General features: G+C 30.9%; 1 protein-coding gene across 1 annotated transcript; it reads left to right on the forward strand.

The window, feature by feature from the left end:
- The first annotated feature begins 4,391 nt into the window (after positions 1-4,391).
- On the forward strand, positions 4,392-23,956 carry LOC143256593 (sodium/potassium-transporting ATPase subunit beta-like). The gene is made up of 6 exons (XM_076513989.1): positions 4,392-4,607; positions 18,104-18,244; positions 19,020-19,139; positions 20,028-20,203; positions 20,642-20,755; positions 22,104-23,956. The coding sequence occupies exons 1-6, from the start codon at positions 4,484-4,486 to the stop codon at positions 22,341-22,343; spliced, it is 915 nt and encodes a 304-aa protein (XP_076370104.1). The 5' UTR covers positions 4,392-4,483; the 3' UTR covers positions 22,344-23,956.
- Positions 23,957-24,591: the final 635 nt, after the last annotated feature.

Here is a 24,591-nt window from a genome sequence, read left to right on the forward strand (position 1 = left end):
CGACACATAATGTAGACGTGAATTTAAAAAGAAGCCAATGAAACATCTACATGATCTAAGTCTGAAACCGATAGCATGCAAATATAAATTATAAAAAATTAATTATTGTATTTATATATATATGACTCAGAACTACGTGAAAATCTACTCAAGTGTTAAGTTTCTTAATTTCCAGCTCATCAATCATAGAAAAGACAACAGCGTTTGCGCCATCTCTTGGCCGACTCTTAATTTTACTGAATAGTGAAATATGGTTGTCACTCTTCACTCCACATTTCACTGTCACAGTGAAAACACCAAATACCCAGTGTTGATTACGAATTTTAAAGTATTCTAATCTGCATTATCAGATACTGAACTTTTAATTAAAGAAAGTTTATCTATTATAAATTAACTCCAAAATTTAAATAATAACATTTCAGTTGAGTCTGTTCTAAATATTTGTAAAATATCGTTACATTATTCTATTCTGTGTTTATTCGATTGTCTCTTAATGTATTTTATGTTTTTATTCTGTATTTTAATTAGTTTTATGGAATGTTTCAATTTTGTAAAATGTCTCTAACGAATAATTTATTTTGTTAAGGATGGAGATATATATATATATATATATATTCCGAAACGTTCAAGAATGAAATGTTTTTTACCGAAGATACACGTGAAAAAAATCTTTATTTTGACAAAGAAACAAAAATCATATTGCCCATATTTGTACATTTAATGACCCGAATAAAAGTCACGAATTCAATAAGTAAAGTTACTTTCTTTGTCCAGTCGACAATGGTACCTCGTGGCAATTGTTATCTCACGATACTGATTATCTATGTTGTTCAGATAGTATTAACTCGGCTATCAAAGGATATTGACGAACTAATTCTATCAACCCGGATGGTATATCGTTACTGTAAAATCCTCTCGAGCAAAAGAGACATTATTTACTAAATAGACCAAATAAACAAATCAAACTAAAACAAGACAATCTCAGCTTCTTTCTGTACAACGTATTGTCATCATTACAGCATAGAAACTAAATAACCAATTTTCTTATACTTTATAACTAAAACAGTTATCGAACATATATATAACTACATATTACATTTTCTGTCCTTTTTCTGTCTCAGACTTGCTTTCAAGCGAACAATTAAATATCAGATAATAAAAAGTCGAAACGATTTTCTAGTGTGAGATAAAATTTTGTTGTTTATATGAGTTTTCCAAATGTAGTCAGCATTGCTTTGAAACAAAACCGCTTTCTGTATATGATCGCCCATATAATTTCGTACTTGCTGCGAAAAAACTGTATTTAGATTTTTAAAAAAACTTTATATTTGATAAGGAAATAGATGTGTTTATTATTCATTTAGACGTTTTAATAACCTATTTACATATCATATTTGTTTACAATTTCACAACGATTATTCGATATTTTCGAACAGAATGATATTTTATGCAATAATGTCAGGTTATAGAGAGTGCTAAGGTTCAGCCATATTTACCTACTTAGCCCAGCATAACGACAGTGTTACTACGGGTGATACTTCCGTACCATTTTGGTACTTTTTAATAATTTTAGTGCCACGGTAAGTAACTAAGGTTGTTGATACGTTTTTATTTAAAGTTGTACTCTTTATATATATTGACAGGGTGTTCCAAAAATGTATACACACTTTGAATGATCATAAATACAATATTTATTAAGATATATCTAGATTTTATAATCCAAGTTTAAGAAGACATGTGTAGAAGCTTCTGACTTATCGCAGGTGTTCGAACTGATGATCGTTCTGATCCAGGCATTGCTGACAACGTGGACAGATGGAATTGCAAACTTCACGAATCATTTCATTTGGTATTTGGGTGCATTCTCTTTTAACTGCTGCTCTCAGATCATTGATTGTTGCAGCTTTTGTTCCATAAACCTTATCTTTAACGTATCCCCACAAAAAAAGTCCAGAGGCGTGAGGTCTGGTGAATGTGGAGGAAATTCAGTGGTACCTCTTCGCCCAATCCATTTGTTCGGCAAATTTTCGTCAAGTTAGGACCTCACATTACGATGGCAGTGGGAAGGTGCTCCATCTTGCTGGAAATAAAATTCCTCATCTCCAAATTGTTCTCGAACACGTGGCACGATAAATTGTTGCAGCAAGTTCAGATAAACGAGACCAATGACTGTTTTCGAAAAAGAATGGTCCAATTACTCCCAACGCTGATAATCCAAACCACACAGTAACCCCTGGTAAGTTTACGTAGTGTTCAACCGTAATGCCAGGTATCATTCACAAAATTCAACTCTCCGATCAGGATCATCTTTCTTGAGGGTGTAGACTAATGCCGGAATAAAACTTTTTCAATGAACGCGTTTCAACATGCGATGGACGCTCGATTTTGGGATTCCTGTTTCAAAGGACTGCTTGCCGAACATATTTTCTTGGAGATTGGTGGAGACTTTCCAACAGCTTTGCTTCTCATGTGGAACCGGTGGAAGACCGCCGTCTTCCAAAACGCCCTTTATGGACGTCTTGAACGGTTCCATTTGTTTCAAACTTATCTCTGATGCAAGTAATGGTGAGTCGCGTTGGTAGATCTGTTTGAAATTCCCTTCTAAACCATCTTTACACTTCAGCTACGTTCTCACACTTCCAGTAACACTTTAAGATAAATTTACTTTTATCAAAGCTTAATCTTACTTCTACCATTACTTCAAATCAGTTGCACCTGTAAAAAAAGAAAGTTTAAGTGAGTTATAATCATTCAAAGAGTGTATACATGTTTTTGGGGACACCATATATATATACGAAAAGGAAACAGTTGATATAATGTGTGACAACCGTATAATTTTTAGAGAAGAAACACGTTAATTAAAATTTAATCTATGCTAATTTAATTTGTAGAATTAAATAATTTATATATTATTTTATATGCTAGAAGCGTAGGTAATATCGCGTCAGTTAATTATAATTAAATAATTGCTCTGTATGGTGCTGGTAACATTGTTAATAATCATTCCGAATGAAACATCAAATTAAGTTCTGTAAGCAATTTCATTGTTCCTCATATTTTTTATACATCTGAGTTACTATCTGTTTGCTCCTCGCGAGTAGAGCGATAAGTCTACGGATTCACAACGCTAAAATCAGGGTTTCGATTCCCCTCGGTGGGCTCAGCATATAGCCCGATGTGGCTTTGCTATAAGAAAACACACACACATACAGTAATATGCTTAATATTACTACATTATTTACACTACACTACATCATTTTATATTATAGCCACCCTACTTTTAAACTAGTTTTGATCAGTCTTTTTCTCCTCATATGAAGCAAAAGCTATTCACGGCTTTTCTACATCTAACATAACTATCCCCAATCTGGGGATTAGATCCGGTCAGCACTAGAAGAGATGCAATCAATCAGCAGTTTCAAGGCCGACCTGATCAAAACGACCTTGACAGTACTCGCTCTCTGTCACATAGGTACTTTTAAGTGATTTAGCCTCTTAGGGATAACATTCCCATAGCAGGATGTGAGGACCGTATTTAGCAAACGTATCGTTTCTTAAATCCTGGACTTCGATTCACAGCGCGGTACTTCAACCATGGGCCACATCCAACTCAAATTCATGACAGAAAACATTGCTCTGTCAAGTGAATTGCAACATTGCTATGTAAAATCACATTGTGCTTCACAAAAAGCGAAATTTTTTCTATTAAAACATATATCTTTTACCGAAAATTGTTTTTACTCGAAAAAATGTGTTCCATAAGCTTTAAGAAACAAGTTATTCAAATTCAAAACAATACTAAATATGATTTATTTCTTACATTCAAAAATAGTTAATGCTAAAAACGATTGTCTTATTAAGTAACATAACGTTTTCAGTTATTATTACAGGTTTAATTTTGCAATTGGTCTATTAGTATGAAACAATATTTAAACCGTTTTCGTTTCATAATAACTAATTTATTGATGAAAATATTCTAATACAATATGCTGTCCCAGCCTTGAAATGTTCGTACTCATAAAGTGAAAGGCGTAGTTGAAAATAAAGAAAATATTGTTAGGTTTATATTTAATGGTACCATATATCTTTAAGCTACATATTTTTCGGAGCGTAAATAGTAATATCCAGCCTCCCTGTCAAGTATACATAACTCAGTATTAAACATTTTATTCGCACTATTTCCTAATAAGTTGATGCTATTAAATTTAAGTTGAATTAAATCATACAACTTGAACCTTCATTTTCACTGATTATTTAAATTCGCTTGAGGTTTAGAATAAAACTGTCTTATGTCGAAGTATAAAGCAAAATGAAGAATGTCTTTACTTTTACTTTGCGTTGCGAAATATGTCCAACGTTGGAAAAAGCGTCATCTATCGTTCAAACGTCTCTCTGTGTTGGTATAGCATCGAACAGACGCTGAGCTAGTCGCTGTGTATAAAGCAGTTAGTTGTAGTCAATCGATCGTCTGCTTACTGCAAAGATGGCAGAGAAAAACATAGAGTATTTCAAATCACCGGAAGACAAAACTAAATGGGAATCTTTCAGGGAATTTATTTGGAACCCTAGAACCCGACAGTTTTGTGGAAGAACAGGAAGTAGTTGGGGTAAGATTTGGAATTGAATTTTTGTTTGTTTGTTTAGTGTAACATGGCTGTGTTTCTTTATTAAAAAATGGCTTTAAACACTGCTAGGAGGTGAAGTCTGAGGATAGGTTAGGCTAACTTGTAGTATAAGGCCTGCTTACTATTGGCTGTCGGTTGCGAAGGGCTCCGGCGCCACGCCAAACCGTGTGGCACCTGAGACTGAATAACTGAAGTTGTCTTAAAACTGTATAATCCTAGTTCCTGAAAAACGGTAATTATGTGGCAGGTTGATGAGATGTTGCTTTAATCTTGTGTTAGTTATCAGCCAAAAACTAAAAAAGAAACATAATAATAAGTTATCATATGTTAGTTATTAGTATCAATAATACTAGTACTATCAGTAAGATTAACAACCTAATGTTGTTAAATAAGTTTTAATCATATTTGTTGTTGTAGGATTAGAAAGCAATATTGGAGTGACCGGGCTATTGCCACAGCTAAGTTATGTAAACACGGTGTGAGTAAAGCACACCAACGACATGGAAAACGTATCATTTCTATGGGGTTCTGAGGGCATGTTCCCCAAATATTTTGACAATTTAATGGTGTAATTTTGAATTTTTATAAAATTTAAATACAAATACTTCATACACACAATATAATGTATGTAATTAAAAGAAGTAAGTTTTAATATATAAGTTGTAGCTATACATGCCCTGAAGAATACGATCAGGTCATGGCTGGACTAGCTAGCCTTGACGATTCTAACGGCCACGATAATGTTTGTTTAAAAATAAATACTGATATTGGTAGACGTAACTGCTTTAGAAATAGGTTTATATGGAATAATTTAGCATTACACATTAATTAGCACATAGAAAGCAATAGTATAAGTGTAGTCAAGTATCAGTGAGTAGAACATTTTGAAGTAAAATGCATAAAAAAGGCTAATTAGTATTAATACTGTATCTGTAGTAAAATTTATTTGATACAGATTTTCACTAATACTTGTGATTTTTTAAATCATGCAGTAAAGACTGAAATGTCTGTTAGCACACATTGTAGTTTTTGCAAATATCAAAGAATAACACCATAATATATGTTTTTTTTAAAGAATAGAATGTTTTATTCTAATAAACAGAATTTTATGAGAATATGTTAGTTCAATTTCACTTCAGTGAGTAATATCCTGCATAAAGTTTTTAATAACAATAAGTTTAATACTTTAATTGTATATAACACTTCAGTTACTGAAGTTGTGTTTATTACATAAAATACATATATTAAAAGTTGGATACACTGCATATAGTATGTTGATATGGATGGTAGTATAGTTCTTATCACTTCTTACATAATTGAGAATTTACCTTTTTATTTATTAAACAAAACCAAATTTGCTGGAGCTATGAATGTTAATTGAGTAAACTATGATTTACCTTTAAACATCACCAGAATAAAGTTAGTACATCTGTTGGAAAAAAGACGTTAATATGTCTGTTAAACTATACTAGAAACATTTTTATTAGTAGAAAATCCAAGTATTTTACAATTGAGAATAATTAATTATATCTTGTGTACTTTTTACCCTTAACATGAGTCTGTTAAGACCACAGACTGTAACAATTTATCTCCAAAATGTTTACATCACAGTAAAGCATGTCACTAGATTTTATCATATTATTTTATGTGAAATAGTGTAATCTCATGACTTAACTGTAATGTTAAACGTGTATTTTATACTAATTAACTGTTTAGTTACTAATTTTTGGTTCTGCTTTTGGACTTTTTAGCTTGACAGTAATAACTAAATATGATTGTTAAGATTCTAGTGAAAATGACATGAAAAGGAAGCTGTTAGTGAGGTACTTGGTCTAAAATGTGGTTTGTATTCCCTTGAATGAAAAGCCCTTACTTAAATTTATATGTTTATGTAGTGATTTCTTATTTTCCTTTTTCTTGATTTGCTAACTTTGGTCTGAAAATGAGCCATAAAAAAACATATTTCAAATCTGTTGTTTAATTTTTTTCATAAATTTTAGGCCTGTTATCTTTTAATGCTTAACCTGCTTACGGCATTTAAACCATAACTTTTAAATGTGTTGTGCTGCATATACAAGTAGCTTTTTAGAGAATCTGTTATCGATCATTGTCCAGCCAAGCTGACAAGTTCTGGTGTATTGAATCAAAGCTCTCTTTGGTAGAAACTTGTGAGAGGCAAGATAGATCTGAAATGCTGTTTTTAAATACTTTTAACTTTGAATTTAAAATGGACAAATTAAAAGGAAATTACAAGTGCTGCAGTTCATATAATTTTTATAACATATTTTAGGCATGTAGTTTTTTATTGTTTTACCAATTTTCATAATTTAAACTGTAACTTTTGACTTTAGCTTTTGAAAGCTTTATATTGAACTTATGAACAGAACAGACTATATTTAATAATAATAATTTCAATGGAGTCTTCTGCAATGTGTTTGTTTCTTAGTGTTATTTCCTGTTACAAAGTAACAAAGTGCTACAAGATTATATATTAGTATCCCATGAAGTGGGCCCCACTGTGGCTTAGTGATAAGTCTGAAGGCTTATAATACTGAAACCTGGATTTCAGTACCCACTGGTCATGGCACAGATATCCCATTGGGTAGCTTTGTGCTAAACAACAAACCATAAAGTGAAAAATTGGTATAAAATTAAACATTTGAGGAAAGATAATGTTTTTAGCAGATTGATTTTAAAATATATTTGAGTACATTTTAAAAAATATCATGATAATTTTGGTGTGCATAAACTAATACATTATTTTAAGATTTTAAAATTTCATTGCAAACAATTTGAAGTTTCATAAAAACTCTCACTAAGACAGCTTGTAGTGTATATTTATTAAAATGAAAGACAAAAATGTGTGTGTAGAGTTTTTGTAATAAGTGTGGAGAATGTATACAAGACAACTGGTTATCTTGGCCAATTTCTGCAGTTTACCTCTATGAATTATTCATAGCTTACAACTGGCACATTTGTTGGCTTCCTGTACATGTATAACTTTTTTCTTATGTTTGTTCTGTAGACCTAAATATGTAGCACAAACTTAGATTAATTTATCAATATTTTGTTTTAATATTAAAGTCAGTGCAGATTTTTTATAGGAATTGGTAAAGTTAGTTTTTAGATGTTACCTGGCATATTTTGAAAACACTGTGATACTTGTTTTTTGTTTTTTATGTTGTCTGTGTTCAGTGTATTTTTGAGACACTTTTTTAGACTTAGTTATTTTTGAATGATTTTGATAACAAATATCCAGTTTAGTAACTCAGTGCCTATTCTCAATTTTAGGAAAATATCAAATATAACAATTTTGAAGTGTAAGGATATGTTTCAGTTTTGGTTTTAGTTGCCCATAGCAACTTCAAACATGTAATGCGTCCGCTTGGATTGTATTGATAATGCATTAAAGGTGGCTGAAAAAGAGACTGGGTGATATTTTAGGTGGCAAGCTAGTATTATTGATTGCAATACAGAATCTGTTAGCTCATGACGTTTTCAAATTTTCTTCTCTGGCTTCATTCTGACAATTAGCCTAATAATGGTGATTGTTTTCTGCATCATTATGTTCCGCGGTAGTAAAACGACCTATCAGACAGTCATGTGTGCCAAAACTAAATAGATATGACTTGTTGTGATAAATGATTAATATTATGCACAATTTTATTTTCTCTCTTAGATATCTTCTCGGAAAACGAAGTATAGTTTCGTTTCAGGTCGCCGTAATTTCTATCAGGAATATATTTACGTTTTATACAGGAGATTATATCAATACGCCTAGTATTAAGTATTTTTAGCCTTTATAGAATTTAAGTATAAAAACATAATTCTAAGCCCGATATCTCTGAGTTGATTAATTATTATGAAATCGGTATTATTCAGGACGCCTTGTACGTAATTGTTACGTAGAAGATTACGTAATATTGTTTCACCTCAAAAGCTCTTACATTAACTTAAGATGTATTGACCGGACTGATGTCGTAATGAAGTTGCTGATAAAGATTAGCTTTGAAAAAAGAAAGTAGAAGCCAATAAACTGGCATACCGTAATCTGATATATGTAGCGAAAGGTGTATAATGTTTCGGTTTTATTATTTCTTTCTTTGCACCTTTTTTTCTTGTGACGTGCGTATGAAATTGGAATTAGTAAATTATTTATTAATGCATTTTTTTACAAAGAATCGTTTTGCCAATTGCACATACTATCATTTTTACAAGAATTATTGTAATTATAATAATGCGTGTGTATGTCTGTTTTTATTACTCTTGGACACAGTGATATATATATGGAGAGAGAGGGAGAGAGAGACAGCAGTTTATTTGTAACAATTTCATATTACACAGTGACACACACAGAAAGTCCCCCAGTGGCATAACGGTATGTTTGCGAATTCACGCCGATAAAATCCGGGTTTCGATACATGTGATGGGCAGAGCACAGGTAGCCCATTGTGTAGTTTTTTGTGCTTAATTCTAAACAGACGCACACAGATATCACGAAATTATATACAGGAATTGCTAATACAGTCCACAGATTCCTGTTTATCAACTACACTGAGTCACGTGTTAAGGAAGTTGTCTGTTCAGTTTATCTCCTAACACAGTGGTTCCTAACCGATGGTCCCTGAATATGTTTTTCAACCCTGCGCAAACAGTCGGTGACAGCGCGAAGGGAGTCGGCGATGGGGCATTTGCCCTGACGCCACTCAAAAGAGGCGTCGTCTGGGGCTGGTTACCAAAGATAGAAGCACCAAAGAAAAAAGGTGCATTGCCCGCCGCCAGTGGAAACGGTGGATGGATATAAAATTCCCTCTGAATAAATACTCGTGTTCTTAAATTTTGTCATTTTGTTTTTACAATCCAACAAATAATATCCACATTCAGTGTACTTCGCGCATGTAGATCAGATACTATAATGCGAGAAATATGGGCTTCTATAATATTTATTGTCTTTAAAGTCTGTATATCACCTCTCTGGAGTGATAAGATTTTGAGAAGTCCTAGTATGGACTGTATAATGTCAAGCACTCCATACCAACCCCTCACATATTTTCTGCGAAGCATCACTTCCGTGTTTTAACATATTTCTCATTTGTTTTCAGATATTTGATTTTTAAATGTTTATTCTTTAAATCTTTCTCGCACACTAATTTCGCTGATATGGCTTCTCCTTTAGCATCAGACCCTCTGTGAACTCAAACAACATACATGTAAGCCTGAACTATGTTACTATCACTTTCAAAACTTTATGGAACTGTTCACTTGGAATTAGTTCGAGATTTGATTTTAAATGTTATCTGCCTTGAACAAAAACTAACAGGATCGTGTTTCTTAGATTCTACTAAAATCCTGGGTAAAGAATATAATGGCCGGGCCAGTAATCCACATTATTCACTTTCGATTTGATTAGACTATTTTATGACTGCTTCATTCATTAGCTGTTCATCCTTCAAGTGTTCCTTATCGGACTTCAACCAACTATCTTTCAGCATTTATCGATCCCACACAATTGTAAGTCATAGCATTCAAGTAAAAATTTTGGTCCAGCGGCCGTTGAGTTTTCATGACAATGAAATATTTCCTGAGAAATGTGAAATAATATTGAATGTACCTTTTATCAAGTTCTTCAAAAGCGAAAATGTGTTGTCGTAGAACGTAACGTGTTATGTTTTGTTTAAATTTATCGGTGTTTAAATGTTGCAGTCATTATCCAAACTGAGCAGTTATGTTAACACCACTCGTGTAATGTACACGAGAATTAAAAAATGGGAATTTAAAAATCCGTAAATTTGGATCGTAAAAAAATAAAGAATAAAGGCTGGGGGCGATGTGAACACTGTTTATTTAAACGAAAAATTCCTATTATTATTCCACCATTTTTTTTTTATTTTTTAGGTAACGATATGGAACCAAAATAGGAATTTCCAGTTTTGTTTCCTTACTTTTCTCACAACCCCTATTGCAGGTGTTTAAATTCTTTATTGTTTTCCGGCTTGCTTTGTGCTCAACTATGAGCAAGGGATAACTTGATAAGGTATTTAACTTTATACATTGTAAATATAATAAATATAGCTTGTAGCTAACTGAAGCCCGGTATGGCCAGGTGGGTTAAGGCGTGCGACTTGTAATGTAAAGGTCGCGGGTTCGCATCCCTGTCGCACCAAACATGCTCGCCTTTTTAGTCGTGGGGACGTTATAATTTTCGGTTAATCCCACTATTCGTTGGTAAAAGAGTAGCGCAAGAGTTGGTGGTGGGTGGTGACAACTAGCTGCCTTCGTTGTAGTCTTACGCTGCTAAATTAGGGACGGCTAGCGCAGATAGCCCTCGAGTAATTCTCCTCGAAATTCAAAAACAAACAGTAGCTAACTAATGCGGTTCGTGTTGATTTACTGTATCTTGGATCCATTAGAGGGGGACTGTGTTTGTGTTATAGCAAAGCCACAAAGGACTATCTGCTCAGCCCACCGAGGGGAATCGAACCCCTGATTTTAGTGTTGTAAATCCGGAGACATACCGCTGTACTAGCGGGGGGCGGAGGGGGAACTAGGAGAGACATTTGCCCGAGTCTCAAGCTGTAAAGGTCTAAATTGTGAACACTTTTTTTTTTTTTTTTTGCATTTGTTACTTGTTTTTATGTGCCTCTTAATCAGACCCAAAAATGTGGCACAAGCTCTCAGCGTAGACCTGGAAATTAAATACTGAAATTGTGTTTCACTTTTCCTATGAACCAGTGATTGTTTTTGTTTTCATGCATTAATTTTGTTTATAGCCAAGAGCTTCAAAAGATAGAAGTAGCTCGGCCCCCTCTGAACCTCTGAGAGGGCTTGACTGTAGCTGTTGGCTATTTGATCACGTTTGTTTGAGATGTAAAATGTTAAGCAACACCTGGAAATTTGTTTGAGAATATAATGAGTACTTATAATTTCTGTGTAAGTAAATTATCTAAATACAATGCGTATCAATGGACAAATATACGCCTCGGCTAAAATACAACCCCCATTATGTGCGAATAAAAATTTACCTGTATAAAAGCACTCTTTTCAAGTACGACATAAGTTTAAACCTTCGCTTCAAATAAATTTTCATTTCTTTTAAAGTAATTATTCCACAAATGTGTATAATAATTTTATATTGTGTTTTTTTTTTTAAACTTCACTATATACATAATTTAGGTGTTGGTTATTTGAAGACACCGATTGTATAGTGTACAAAGCATTTAAGTATCTGCATGTAACAGTTGTCTAATCACTCTAATTTTCATCTATTATGAAACGGCGATTCCTGTTTCACCCCATACTTGAGTTTTTTTAAAGGAGCATCAAATGTTTGTAAGAATGGTAGCTGTAAGGGGTAATGATAGCATTGTTTACACTAGAATTATGATGTTTTTAGTTTATGTAAAATACAGAAAAAAATAAATGGACTTTTTCAATACCGCTACGACTTTCGCAGTACCTTATTTAGTAACTGCATAAGGTTTGGGTGCAAAACATTAAGCCGTTTTTACATATATATATATGGTAAGAGAATAGTAGAATAATTATTACAAACAGGCCGTGTTGAGTGGATTTGTATGTAATTCTAACATTTATTCTTTCTTTGTGCATTTATATATAAGGTTTTGCGATCTCTATTATGAAACACTGTTATGATTCATGATGACAATTTACACCAACGTACGTAACAAGTCGTTAAATAGTATATACCTCTTCGTTATGAGAGTATTTGTTCATTAAAATGCACAGTCTAAGAGCTCGTAACTGTTCCAGTTTAAAACTGAATACAACACCTGACAGCTTAGGTTGGTATGGTTAAGTGCTTGTGACAGTTGAAAGGTTCTCCTTGTACATAACATTATAGCCTGAATCCACCCCACCCTGTCTGCATAATCGCACGTGCGTAAAGTTCTTTTTGTCCAGCAGTAAACATTTTCAAACCGAAATTAAATTGACATAAAAAAAAGCAAAATATTAGAAAATAAAACCTTTTTATAGTTGGGGAGAAGGTGCTCAGTCCCAACTAAACCAGACCCACTGTACATGTTTTTTGTTTGTTTGTTTGCCAACATATCTGTAACTTCACATTGTTTTATAATGTATAGTACTATACATTATATACAACCTTAAGTTGTATTCATACAGTGGCAGAAGCGAAATAAACTTGTGTCCCATTTGATATGTTATCTACAGAATGAGTTTATTTTGTGGTCTGAAACGTACCCTGTTGCGGTACTTGATGTCATAAAACCTTAATGTACAAGTACGTTTTCAGGCGAATTTTTATTTCGTCGGGTAGTAAAATGAACGTCAGGCCAAGCATTCAAGAACGAGTGTTTTTGTTACGGTTCTCAGCTTGAACCTTGTCCCTCTGTAAATTTAGGTGATAAGTGAGTGACAAGTCCTGGGAAGCTAGAAGGCTTTAAGGTCGATATATTGATAAGGAAGCTTAAAGTTAGTAAAGGTTTTTGAATTTTTTAAGACTTTATCCGTTAAAGTTCTATAACCTAAATAACAACAAAGAAGCATATTTTATGAAATGAAAAAAAAAACCAATGCTATACTAAACATACTGTGAAAAGTACATTAAGTTTACACCATTTAATAACGTGCCAGGTGATATTAATTACTGATAGAAAGGGTAATCCAATATTTTGTAAGTAGGAGGAGAGGTTCTACAGCTAAAGCATATAGCATGTTGAGAACTGATATATCATAGCGTGTGATCTAGCACACTTTTCGTAAAAGTAACTTGGTAGCATAGCTGCTGGTATGTCCTGCAGTGTGCTTCCACTTGGGCTTGTTGTGGAATATTCCATGCTAATTTAGAAGGGTGGATACCTTTTAGGTATAGCAGGGGCAAATTATATAGTCAAAAATGTTCATACTTCCTGTTTACGAAGTTTAGTCTGTGTTCAGTTGTTTCAATTAAATATACAATGCATCAGTACATGAAACAATTTACGACGCTAGTGTACGATACGCTAACAGACCTGTGTAGTTTAGAAGACAAGATAACCATCTAATGTTAAGGCAGTTTTTTTCTTTTGTTTTATTAGTGTGTCAGTGTATAAATATATTTATAACATTTATCAGATTGTATTTAAAAAATTAATGTAATTCACAAAAAATATGGAACGGTTAATAGATTTAATTGGAATGGTAAATTTATTTTAAAAACAAACAAGCAATTGTTTTAACCTGTACGTGTATTATCTATCGTTTATATATACGTGCATGTGTTGCATTTTGTTTCTTTGAAAACTGTACGATTTTGAATTTATAATTTCACTTGTGTGCTTTCCCTGTTAAAATAGTTATCCTTGAGCCTAGGGGTACTGAAAGATTGAGGAAACACCATGGTGCTTTTTTTAAGGAGAAAAAATAAATCTTTTTTTATAGGTGTTGTGGAACCTTAAAACAGATTTTCCTCAAAATAATTCATTTTCTGAAACTTTGTTCAAGCTAATTTTTTTTGTATTTCAGCTGCTGCATGACTGAGACCCATAAAACTTTATTCGTTTATTACTCGTTGTTTCAGTCCATTAAGATACAATGGTGGGGGCATGGTTGGGTCACAGCAAGGGTCCACGTCACCCTAAATCTGCCACTGTTTGTAGACAATAAAGCTTTATAGTAGCATTGTAGAACAATACAAGTCATTGACTGATTAATTTGATATCAGTTACATAACGATAGTAAAGAGGCAAGTGCTGTGATCAAAGAGAAAGATAAGTTTCTTTATATAGAATATCAAACTTGAAGTGTAGGCCGAGAAAAGTTTGTTGAATGATAAGTGTATTCAGAAAGTGATAGCTGTTGTCTGTAAACAAACTGAACCTCATTTAGCTTGTAGCAAGAAAAATAAATGTTTTTTTTTCATTATCTGCGTATTTCAAACAAGTAGTAAGAAGTCACAATTTTTTTCCCTATAAGTTATTTCTTAAGTAGTTAAATTGCTATGTATGCACATATCTAAGTTTAAAAAACCCGATGTGTAGTTATGAGCCAGGAAAGACCTGTATTACTTGCAATTCAAACCTCAACAAACAATAATATATCAAACTTGCTTAATATTATGTAAACTTTATATAACATTTTAGTTGGATGTTGAAGTGATATTTCTAAACTATGAGAATCTCACTTTTAACAGAAATTTTGTTATTCCATTTAAGAAAAATTGGATGTGATATTGTTCAGTGGCACAACAATTTCAGTTATTGCTTGTAACTGTTGTTGTTTTAGTCCTCTCTGTGTTAAGATGTATAAAAAAAAATGCTAAATCTTGCACTTTACAACATCAGCGAAAAAATAACCAACATTTGGAAAAAACTTAAAACACAACATTCCAATAAACATCAAATTTATTCAAAAACCAGGTACAAAACTAAAGTCTATACTATGTAAAAACTACACTGACAAACACAACACCAACATAATTTATAAAATACAATGCAACAACTGCCACAACTTCTACATTGGAGAAACAAGCAGAAAATTTGAAATTAGATTCAAAGAACACAAAAAGTCACTTTCACACGTCTTTAAACACTGCAAATCAAATAAACATAACATAACCATAGAAAACACCCAGATATTAAGTAGGGAAACAAATATAAACAAATGCAAAATCAAAGAAGCCTTACTTATACAACAACTAAAACCAAAATTAAACCAATATAAAAGAACACCTTTATACCTATACTAATTAGTAACCTAACATTCAACTGCAATGCCACCTACAATCCTGTACCTGTTTATGCTCTCGTCCCTAAGATGTGTCCAGCAACAGTGAGTTTCAAACTCTCTCTTAGTTATCCTGAAGATGACCCAGAAAGGTTGATACGTTGTTCTCTCCTTATCAGTAAAAGTGTTAATACCCATACCAATCGTTCCAAGATACAGACTTAAGTTTATTACATTTTTAATTGTTTTTATTAAGGTAAGATTTTATTGTCAACCATCTGTTTTTTATTTTATGTGTGCTTAATAAATTGCAGGATTGGGCTTTTAGGATTTGTGTATAATCTTCTCTTTTGAATAGGATTCATTATATTAATTAATCCTTGGAAATGATAGAAAACTTTCATGGTAGAATTATCTTTTATACCTTCAGTTTTCATTTAAGAATGAATAGGTTACTATTGTATTATAAATACCCTTTATAAATAGCTTTGCTTTTTGCTCTTTAATTTTTGAAATATGTAGATTATACTTTTTCTTTTTAATAAAAATGATGTAATTTCATGAGTAAGAAGTTTTTAAAACATTTTATTTATTTCTAAACAGTAAGAAATATATAAATTTACCTTCTCTCTTTTCCTTTTTTTTTAGTTTACCATAAAAACTGGGAGAAAAAATTTTAAATAATCTTCCAGAACATTCGTGTGACAACTTTTGAAATGCAATAAAAAATTATTCTTAGAAAGAATAAGACACATAAGAGTAACTGTTCTGTATTTTTTATCTAAAATTCACAAATGTTAATCCAATCTTCCCTGTTATGTCAAAAAATGTATCTGTAGAATTTTATCTACACAACTGTTTCTTCATCATGATAGTTGTATATTTTAGACTAAGTATTTCCTTGAAATAATTTAATGAATATCTGTTTCTTATTAGTTACTGTTGATGTTGAATCCTTGTTAACATCCATTTTAATTAATGCAACTGTTTCTATTGGGATTTGGCAGTTACTTTATTTTGATTGCCCAACTTATTAGTTATCCTATTTGGTATTTAGCAATCTTTGTATTAGACATCTCAGCATCATTTTTTAATGACATTATAAACTGTTGTTCTGAAACTGAATAATAAATTGTGGTAATGCTGATCTATATTGTGATGTTTAAAAAAACAAATGGAAAATATTTTCTATACAACCTCTTTGTTTGCTCCAATTCATTATTAACTTTGTCAAAGATAAGTGATAAACATAACTTTATAATGTTTGACAAAGCTTAGTGAACTTATGCTACTAAAACTTAATGTATAGATTTTTTTTCTGACAGTCATTCTGAAATATTGCTGCATTTGCACTAAAGGTATTGTTGAATCTATAGTGACCTCATTACTTTTTTAATTTTAAGAGTTTACCCATGCTATACCCAAAGGAGCATCGTATAATCATATCCTCATATTCTGTACTTTTGATATCAAACTAAATTAGTTTGTTAAATCATTTAATAAAATAAATTACATGTTATGTTTCAAAATCTTAATTTTTGTGAATTATCTGTTGAAGTAAGTAAAACTGTTTTATTTCACATAATACTTGTATACTTATTTAATAAATCCAAAAAATAAGTTTTTCTACCACACTGTTTTCAAATATGGATTTATTAATCCTTTTGCTACAAGTCACAGGTCATGTCAATAATGACATGGTAGTTATTGTAGTATGAAAAAGGAATATTTATTTCCTTTTTTTTATGATGGGTGCACATAATTAGAGCATGGAAAATATCATGAAAACAAATATTTGAAATGTATTTAGGAGGAGGTTCTAGGAATTATGCAGATATTTGAGATTTTGGGGACTAACAATAGTTTTTAATCATAACATGAAATCACTTTGCACTCAGACTATTAACAAAAAGACTATTTTCACAAACAAATGTTTAGCAAAAATATTTCATTAAAAATCTGATTTTGTATACAAAATACTTGTGATCTTTACTGATAAAGTCTTCCAAATTTTGTGAAGATCCGCATGCTATATGAAAAAAATTATAGTGCAAATATTTAGAATGTGCAAATGGGTAGACAAACTCATATTATACCAAGCCCACAGAGAAAGGGTTAAATGGATTCATATTTATTCCAAAAACTGATATCAACCTTTCCAATAATGCCCCATATTTAGGTAACAGCTGTTTTGGATTAGGCACATACAGAGTTGCAAAAAAAATAAAGGTTCATTAACTTAAGGGGTTTTGATTTTAAAATAACTGTAAATACATAAATTTTAATTCTGCAATATGTAATGAAACAATTCTTAAGTAATTGAACTTTCATAAATTTACATAATACGTTACTCAGTTGAAATTAAAATATGGAGGTGGGACTTGTGGAGTACATAATTCTTTGTAATTGCAAAGATATCAAAACCTGTTAATGTTGAATTTAATAGGATATGGTATGTAATGCTTAAATTTATTTTTACAGGAGAAATTTTGTTAATGTTGAATGAAAAAATTCTGAATAAAATCTTTATTTGCTGAGTTTTTAGTTTTGAGTTCAGAAAGCCACATTATTTTTCTCCCTGGTTTGTTTTATGTGATTCACTATTCTCGATAAAATATTGTATATTTTTGACAAGACTGGTTAGGTTTTTTTAAAACTATTTGGTAGCTTTTTTCTTAAGTTCTAGTTCTTAAATAATCTATCTAAAGTACATTAATTATTGTTACTTTTGTTTTGGTGCAAGTTCTTATGTTATTAATACTGCATTTTGTACACTTTTCTGTCTCTTCATTTAGCCAAAATTACAATTTTTTACATCATTTATTATGCCTGCCTGGTTGCATTTTGGACAGTAATGTTGATGATATTCTATGTGACTGTGGATTACCATCAACCAAAATGGAAACTTGATTCAAGCAGAATTGGGAATAGTCCAGGTATGTTTATGTTGTTAAATTAAAATGTCTGCTATTTGTTAAAACTACTTGTTAATATATTTAAAAAACCTTAAGAAGTGTCTTCTAAATACAATGTTTTTATGTGCTGCAGATAATTACTTTTTGGTCAGATCTGAAATTTCTTGCTGTTTTGGTTTCATCTTGTAAATATTTAATATATATATATGATTATCACCCTTAGAGAGAAGTTATATTGTAATTTTAGGTTTTAATATTTTATATAATGGATTAAATTTTATGAAGTTAATGTAGTACACTACTGACCATAAAAACTGTGCTAGAAGACATTATGAGCATTGCTAATAATAATTAATTTTACTTAATTGTTTTAAAAGAATATATTTACAACTGTACTAATGATATTTACTGATAATACTAATATTCTGTTTATACATGCTTATGATTTTAATAACAAAATAGTTTTTAATTAGTTCATTATTAAACATAACTTCTTTATCTGTTACTTTTTGAATTATAACTAAGAAGATGTACTGTTTTAGAAATTGTTTTATCATTCTTTCTCGTATATTAAAGAACACTAAACCATTCCAATCCTGAGATAGAAGTGAATATGGTTAAACATCAGAACTAACACCTACGTATGTGCAAGCATATCACCTCATTATTGTACGTATTTATTTTTGTGTGAGTGTATTTCAGTTAATTTTAAGGATATTCTTATGCAAACATAAGATATTTTGTTACATATGACACTGCATAATAAACTAATGTATAAGTGCTCTCTGATTGTCAGGTGTAGGTTTCAGGCCATCGCCACCTGAAAAAAATGTGGACAGTACACTTATTTGGTTTCGTCATGGTAGTTCAAACCAGTGGGAATACTGGGTTAATTCCCTTAATGAGTTTTTAGAAGGTAAGATTCAAAAACATAATTGTACAGTCTTCTGACATATATTTTTAAAAAGTACCAATGTGTTACATTTAACTGCATGATTAACATTGAAATTTTATTGTTTTGTTAAGTGTAACATTGTTTAGAAGTACAACTAACAGTTATAATATTGAAGTTTCTGGTACAAAAGTTTTGTAATTATTTTTAAAATAACTTAAATAGCCAATATTTTGAAATTAATAAGTGAATGAAGGTTATTTATCTGGGTTACTCAATGTTCATGGAAGGAATACATATATGTAAAACATTTTTTAAGAATCTTTTTTTATAATAACAGTCTTAATATTTGATTTTATTATCATTTAAATTGTACAATTATATTAATCCTTATAACATGAAAATAGTAAATTTCTATTATAACCAAACTATCCATGCATTATATGAAGATTCAGTAAAAATTACAGTGTAATTTGTATATTTCCCTTTTATAACTCATTAACTTGTGCTAATTTTTGTTTTTTAGCTTGTAAATGAGATTGTATAGTACTTGTAATGTTTCTTGTTAGATAAGTAATTTATCAGGGTGATTTAATTTATTATTGTATTATTTCTGTAGTTCGAGAGCATACTGTTGATTTTTGTTTTTATCTTGAGATGATAGTGTAGCATTGTTAGTAATAGCTTATTATCAGTAGTATTTGTTTTTTAGATTTAGGTATTCTAAATATCAATATTTTATAAAATATTTCATGCACGGTTATTTCTATTAATGTAGTGTATATATTTTTCTTTCTGTTTCAAATCAGTACTTAAGTGTATTTTTCATAATTTGCATTCTGTAGTCTATCAGTATTGTGAATTTGTTATTTTTGTTAACTTTGAGGTATATTGCTTATATTTTTTCTGTAGAGTATCAAGGAGGACAACAACATGGAGAACATTTAACTACATGTACCTTTGAAGAGACTCGAAAACCTGATGAAGTTTGTCACTTTAATTTGGACTTAATTAACAATAACTGCAGTTACTCACGAAAATTTGGATATGATGTAGGTCGTCCATGTGTTCTGATCAAAATTAATCGGGTAGGTATGAATCAGTTTTCTTGTAATGGATGCTACTAAGTTGCTAAGTAGTTGTTTGTTGTGTTATTTCTTATTTTGTACAATAAGAAGCCAGGAGGCAGCTGCAACCATGGAGAAATATTAAAAAAATACAGCTAAATAGAATATAAAGACTATACATTTAAAAATAATTCAATTGTACATTTAAAACTAAGATGAAATAAGTTTATTGTAGTAAATAGCAAAATAAAATTGACAACTATTAGGTTAACTCTTGTTTACTGATTAGCAAAACATTGAAAAAGACACCATAACAAAAAATTGCTTGGAGTTGGTTCTCTGATTAACCTTCACAGGGTCTAATATTATAAATATTTATAATTTAAAACTGTATTGAATTTTTATTTTTCTCAAATACATTTCATTATTGGTGTACAATTCATTTTTCATTTTCTTCAGATCTATAATTGGATACCAGAACCTTATGACAACGAAAGTTTACCAGACAGTATGCCAGAATACCTGAGAAAGAAGTATGATCCTAGATATGTGTATATTACCTGTGAAGGAGAGGTATTTATCAGAAGAAGTTTATTATATATTTTTGAAATTTCTTAAATTTTATCCATGCTTTTTAAATAATATTAATTTCCAAACCTTTCAAGTATCAAATTTGCTTAAATTTTTTGTGATGAAATTAATATAATAGTGTCAGGAAAACTTGAATGTGACAAGCTCTTCTTTGCATTTCAACTAAATTCATGTGCCAAAAATAATTAATATTTCAATAGAAGAAAAAGCATAAAATAATGTGAACAATCTCACCTAAATTATAGGTATATTTCAGTTTACATGGTATAATATTGAAGTTCTGTCTTATTTCAGCTTAAACAAGTTTTCTAATGCTGGAACACTCCTGAATTTTGTTTTTAATTTGTCATTTATGAAAAATATATAAAATTATATAAAAAATAAATTCAAAGCTTTACAGATATTTAATGGATGAAATGCATGGAACATTGATAATTTTAAGAAATTCAAAACTTATCAAAATATTGTATCTTTAATGGTATATTATCATTATTTAACACTTTCACAACAGGCTTGATACAATATACATGAGTTTGTCTACACATTTGCACACATTAAGTATTTGCACTGCAACTTTTGTGACAGCATGTGTAACTTCACAAAATTTGAAAGATGTCGAGTTAAAATTACAATTTTCTTTTAATGAAGTATCTTCCTAACGATTTGTTTGTGAAAATGGGGGCTTTTTTGTTAGCTGTTAAGTAATTTCATGCAATGACTTAAAAAAAAACTGTCCCAAAAATCTCAAATATTATTTGTGTAGTCTCTAAAGCCTCTGAAATACAGTTCAAATGTTTGTTTTCAGTAAGACTTTATATTTTGTTATTTTCTATACCATAACTATGTGAAGTCTGTCAAATGACCAACCTCGTAACCATCATAAAAACTTAGGAAATGAATACAAGTTAATGCTTTTTCTCATGCTAGAGCAACTACATATTATAACATGAAAATACAAATGTATTTTAATAGAAGAAAAAGCATAAAATAATATGAACAATATTACCTAAATTACAATAATTACAATTACTATTGTTCAGAAACGAGGTGTAATATTGGCTTGCTGTTGTGTCTTTAGAATTGATGTATGTAGATATAAGGATTAGATTTCTTATTCAAATCCTTTTCTCTTTTTAGATTTTTTAAAGCAGCAATAAATCATTAGGTGATAATAATGCATATCAGACAGATGTTTATGATATAATGGTTGGATGCTGAATGATTGAGGTTATCACTTGTTTTTTTATTGCAAATACAAAACAGATTTATCAGTTCATCATCACTGGTTCAGCATAAATCTAATTTTTAGTTTTTATCTTTCTTTTCCCAGAACCCAGCTGACAAAGAAAATATTGGACCTGTTAGTTATTATCCATCCCAAGGCATTCCAAACTATTACTTTCCTTTCACCAACCAACCAGGTTATCTGTCTCCTTTCGTTTTTGTTCATTTTCGGGACCCTACTTCAGGTGTGCTGATGAACATAGAGTGCAAAGCTTGGGCTGCTAATATCAAACACGATAGGAAGGAAAGGCTAGGAAGCATTCATTTTGAACTCCTTGTGGATTAACTTCTGCTCCTCCATAATTATGTAGCATAGTCACTTTATTCGGAAATCCTTGCATAACCTGTTCCTCGACAGAGGAGTTATTTTTTAATTTTGGACTTTTCAGTTGATCTTTTTCAGTTATTGCTAGATTTTATATTTCTGTATTTTAATTTCAAAGCTTCCCTTTTCAGGGAAGAGGGTAAAAACTATCCAACATTCTATTCATAAATCATCAAGGGTAACCAATACAATTTCTTGTGTTAGGAATTTCTGTTGCCTGGTTAAAGGAAGACCGACAGCAGTTTTCAGAATATCGATACAAGTCTTCATATGAAGGAAAACCAAAACTGCAACTTGCTTGTAAAGAAAAACAATATTGCAAGTTATCTAAAGTCATGTCTTTCTTCATAAAATTTAAAAGAAAAATTTCTTAACTGTTATTGTGTTTCTACTTTGAAGCACATTTTGCATCACTACATTTAAGCACTGTTAAATGAGGTTAGTTTGATAACTTGTTTGGGGTGGAACCAAAATCAAAATATTAGTTACCTGAAAAACTCATGCCTAAACCAGCGCAGTTTAAGCAGCTGTAGCACTTCAGCTTTCTGCATGCAAAGACAAAATGAAAATACAGTTTACTTAGTAGATTGTTAGAATTATGATTGTAGTATTACAGTGGTATTTATGTAGGTGCAACAATCGTCATTTGTAATAAATAGATGAGAGTGGAATGACAACCTTCTAATCATAAAGGACCTATTTGTGTATGGGTTAAAAAGAATATATTTTCCTGTTTTTGTTTTCCAAGTAGTTTTTCACTTTTGTGCATTGCCCACACATAGTCTTGTAGTAAAAAAACTGATCCATCAATACCTTGCATAACGAACTCTACAGACTGTTTAAAAATTTGTTCCTGAACAGTTGGGAGTATACTGACTTTTATTAATTAAGCTTCCTTAGTGTATCAGTGTATCAGTTTAAGTGAAGCACCCTCAGATAATAATCACAAAACTTAAACTCACTTTTATTTTTAAACCACCCAAGTCCAGTGTACTCTTATAGACCTCACCTAATGCATGTAACATTAAAGTAGACATGCAATTTAAACTAGATTATCCAAGACCTTATTAAGAAAAGAAAAGAAAAAACAATCAGTATTGGACCAATAAGTATTGAAATGTTTGGCTGAAAATCTAGCTTTAGGTATGACAGTCCTTGCAATATAAATGTGTTTTTTAATCCATATTTATTTTCAGATAGTTTCCTTTTAAGTTTTTGTTTTACCTTTGAATATTTTTAGCCAAATGTGGCACATTTCATTGTGTAGATAAGCAGATGTTACATGTACTTTCCAATCCATACAAGCAGACAGAATCTTAAGTAATTTTTCTTTTTTGAAAATTCCAAGCTATTTTATAGGTAAGTGGAACGGACCATCGTATGTAAACTAACATTTTTTTATCATTTTAATATTTTAGTTTTCTATTGGACAATGATCATGTCTTTTAAAGGTAAACCAGTTATGAGTTGAAAGTTTACTTTGTGCATATTTAAACAGATATATATATATATAAAAGGTCCAACCTTTTTATGTAGCCAGACTGGGAAAAATAAAGGTTGTTTGGAAATCAGGAGTTTCATTGATATTTAATTTTTCCTTTCAAGGCTTTGTAATACACCAGAAAGAACTATATGAATTCATGACTTTCAACAAGAAGAGAGATTGTACAAATGTTTTTGGTTTTCTTATGCCCACCCTTTAGGTAAAACATTGAGAGAGAATAAAATTGTTATGGTAGAATGTTATTTGTGCTGTTTTATTTTTTTCTTTTGTCAGAATGCAGTTCTTTCATCAAATGTATTGATAGTAATATCATTGGTTTGAACATAATCTTAAAACTTATTTTTGTGGAACTCTATGCATGTAGCTGTCTTAATAGTAATAGGTTAGTAGTATTTCAGTGTTCCAATTTGATTTTTTTTTATCTCTTCTGAATAAATACATCAAAATTCAAAATTGTATGACGTGTTTATCATAGAATATATCAACTAATATGATGGAATCCATGTGAAAGATCTGGTTTATTCTTTCAGATACTGGAACTGGTGAGCTACATATACATAATATGGTGCACATTAGGTTATAATTAATCTTCCTGATTATTTCAGGTGTGTTTATAACAAGTATAGAAATAAAAGATATTTACTGTAATTGTTTGATCTCTCTCTTAAGTCATTCAAGCAGTGTGCTGTCTCTCGAGGTAGGGTA

The sequence above is a fragment of the Tachypleus tridentatus genome, chromosome 7 (assembly GCF_004210375.1).
Source record: "Tachypleus tridentatus isolate NWPU-2018 chromosome 7, ASM421037v1, whole genome shotgun sequence".
NCBI classification, from domain to species: Eukaryota; Metazoa; Arthropoda; class Merostomata; order Xiphosura; family Limulidae; genus Tachypleus; species Tachypleus tridentatus.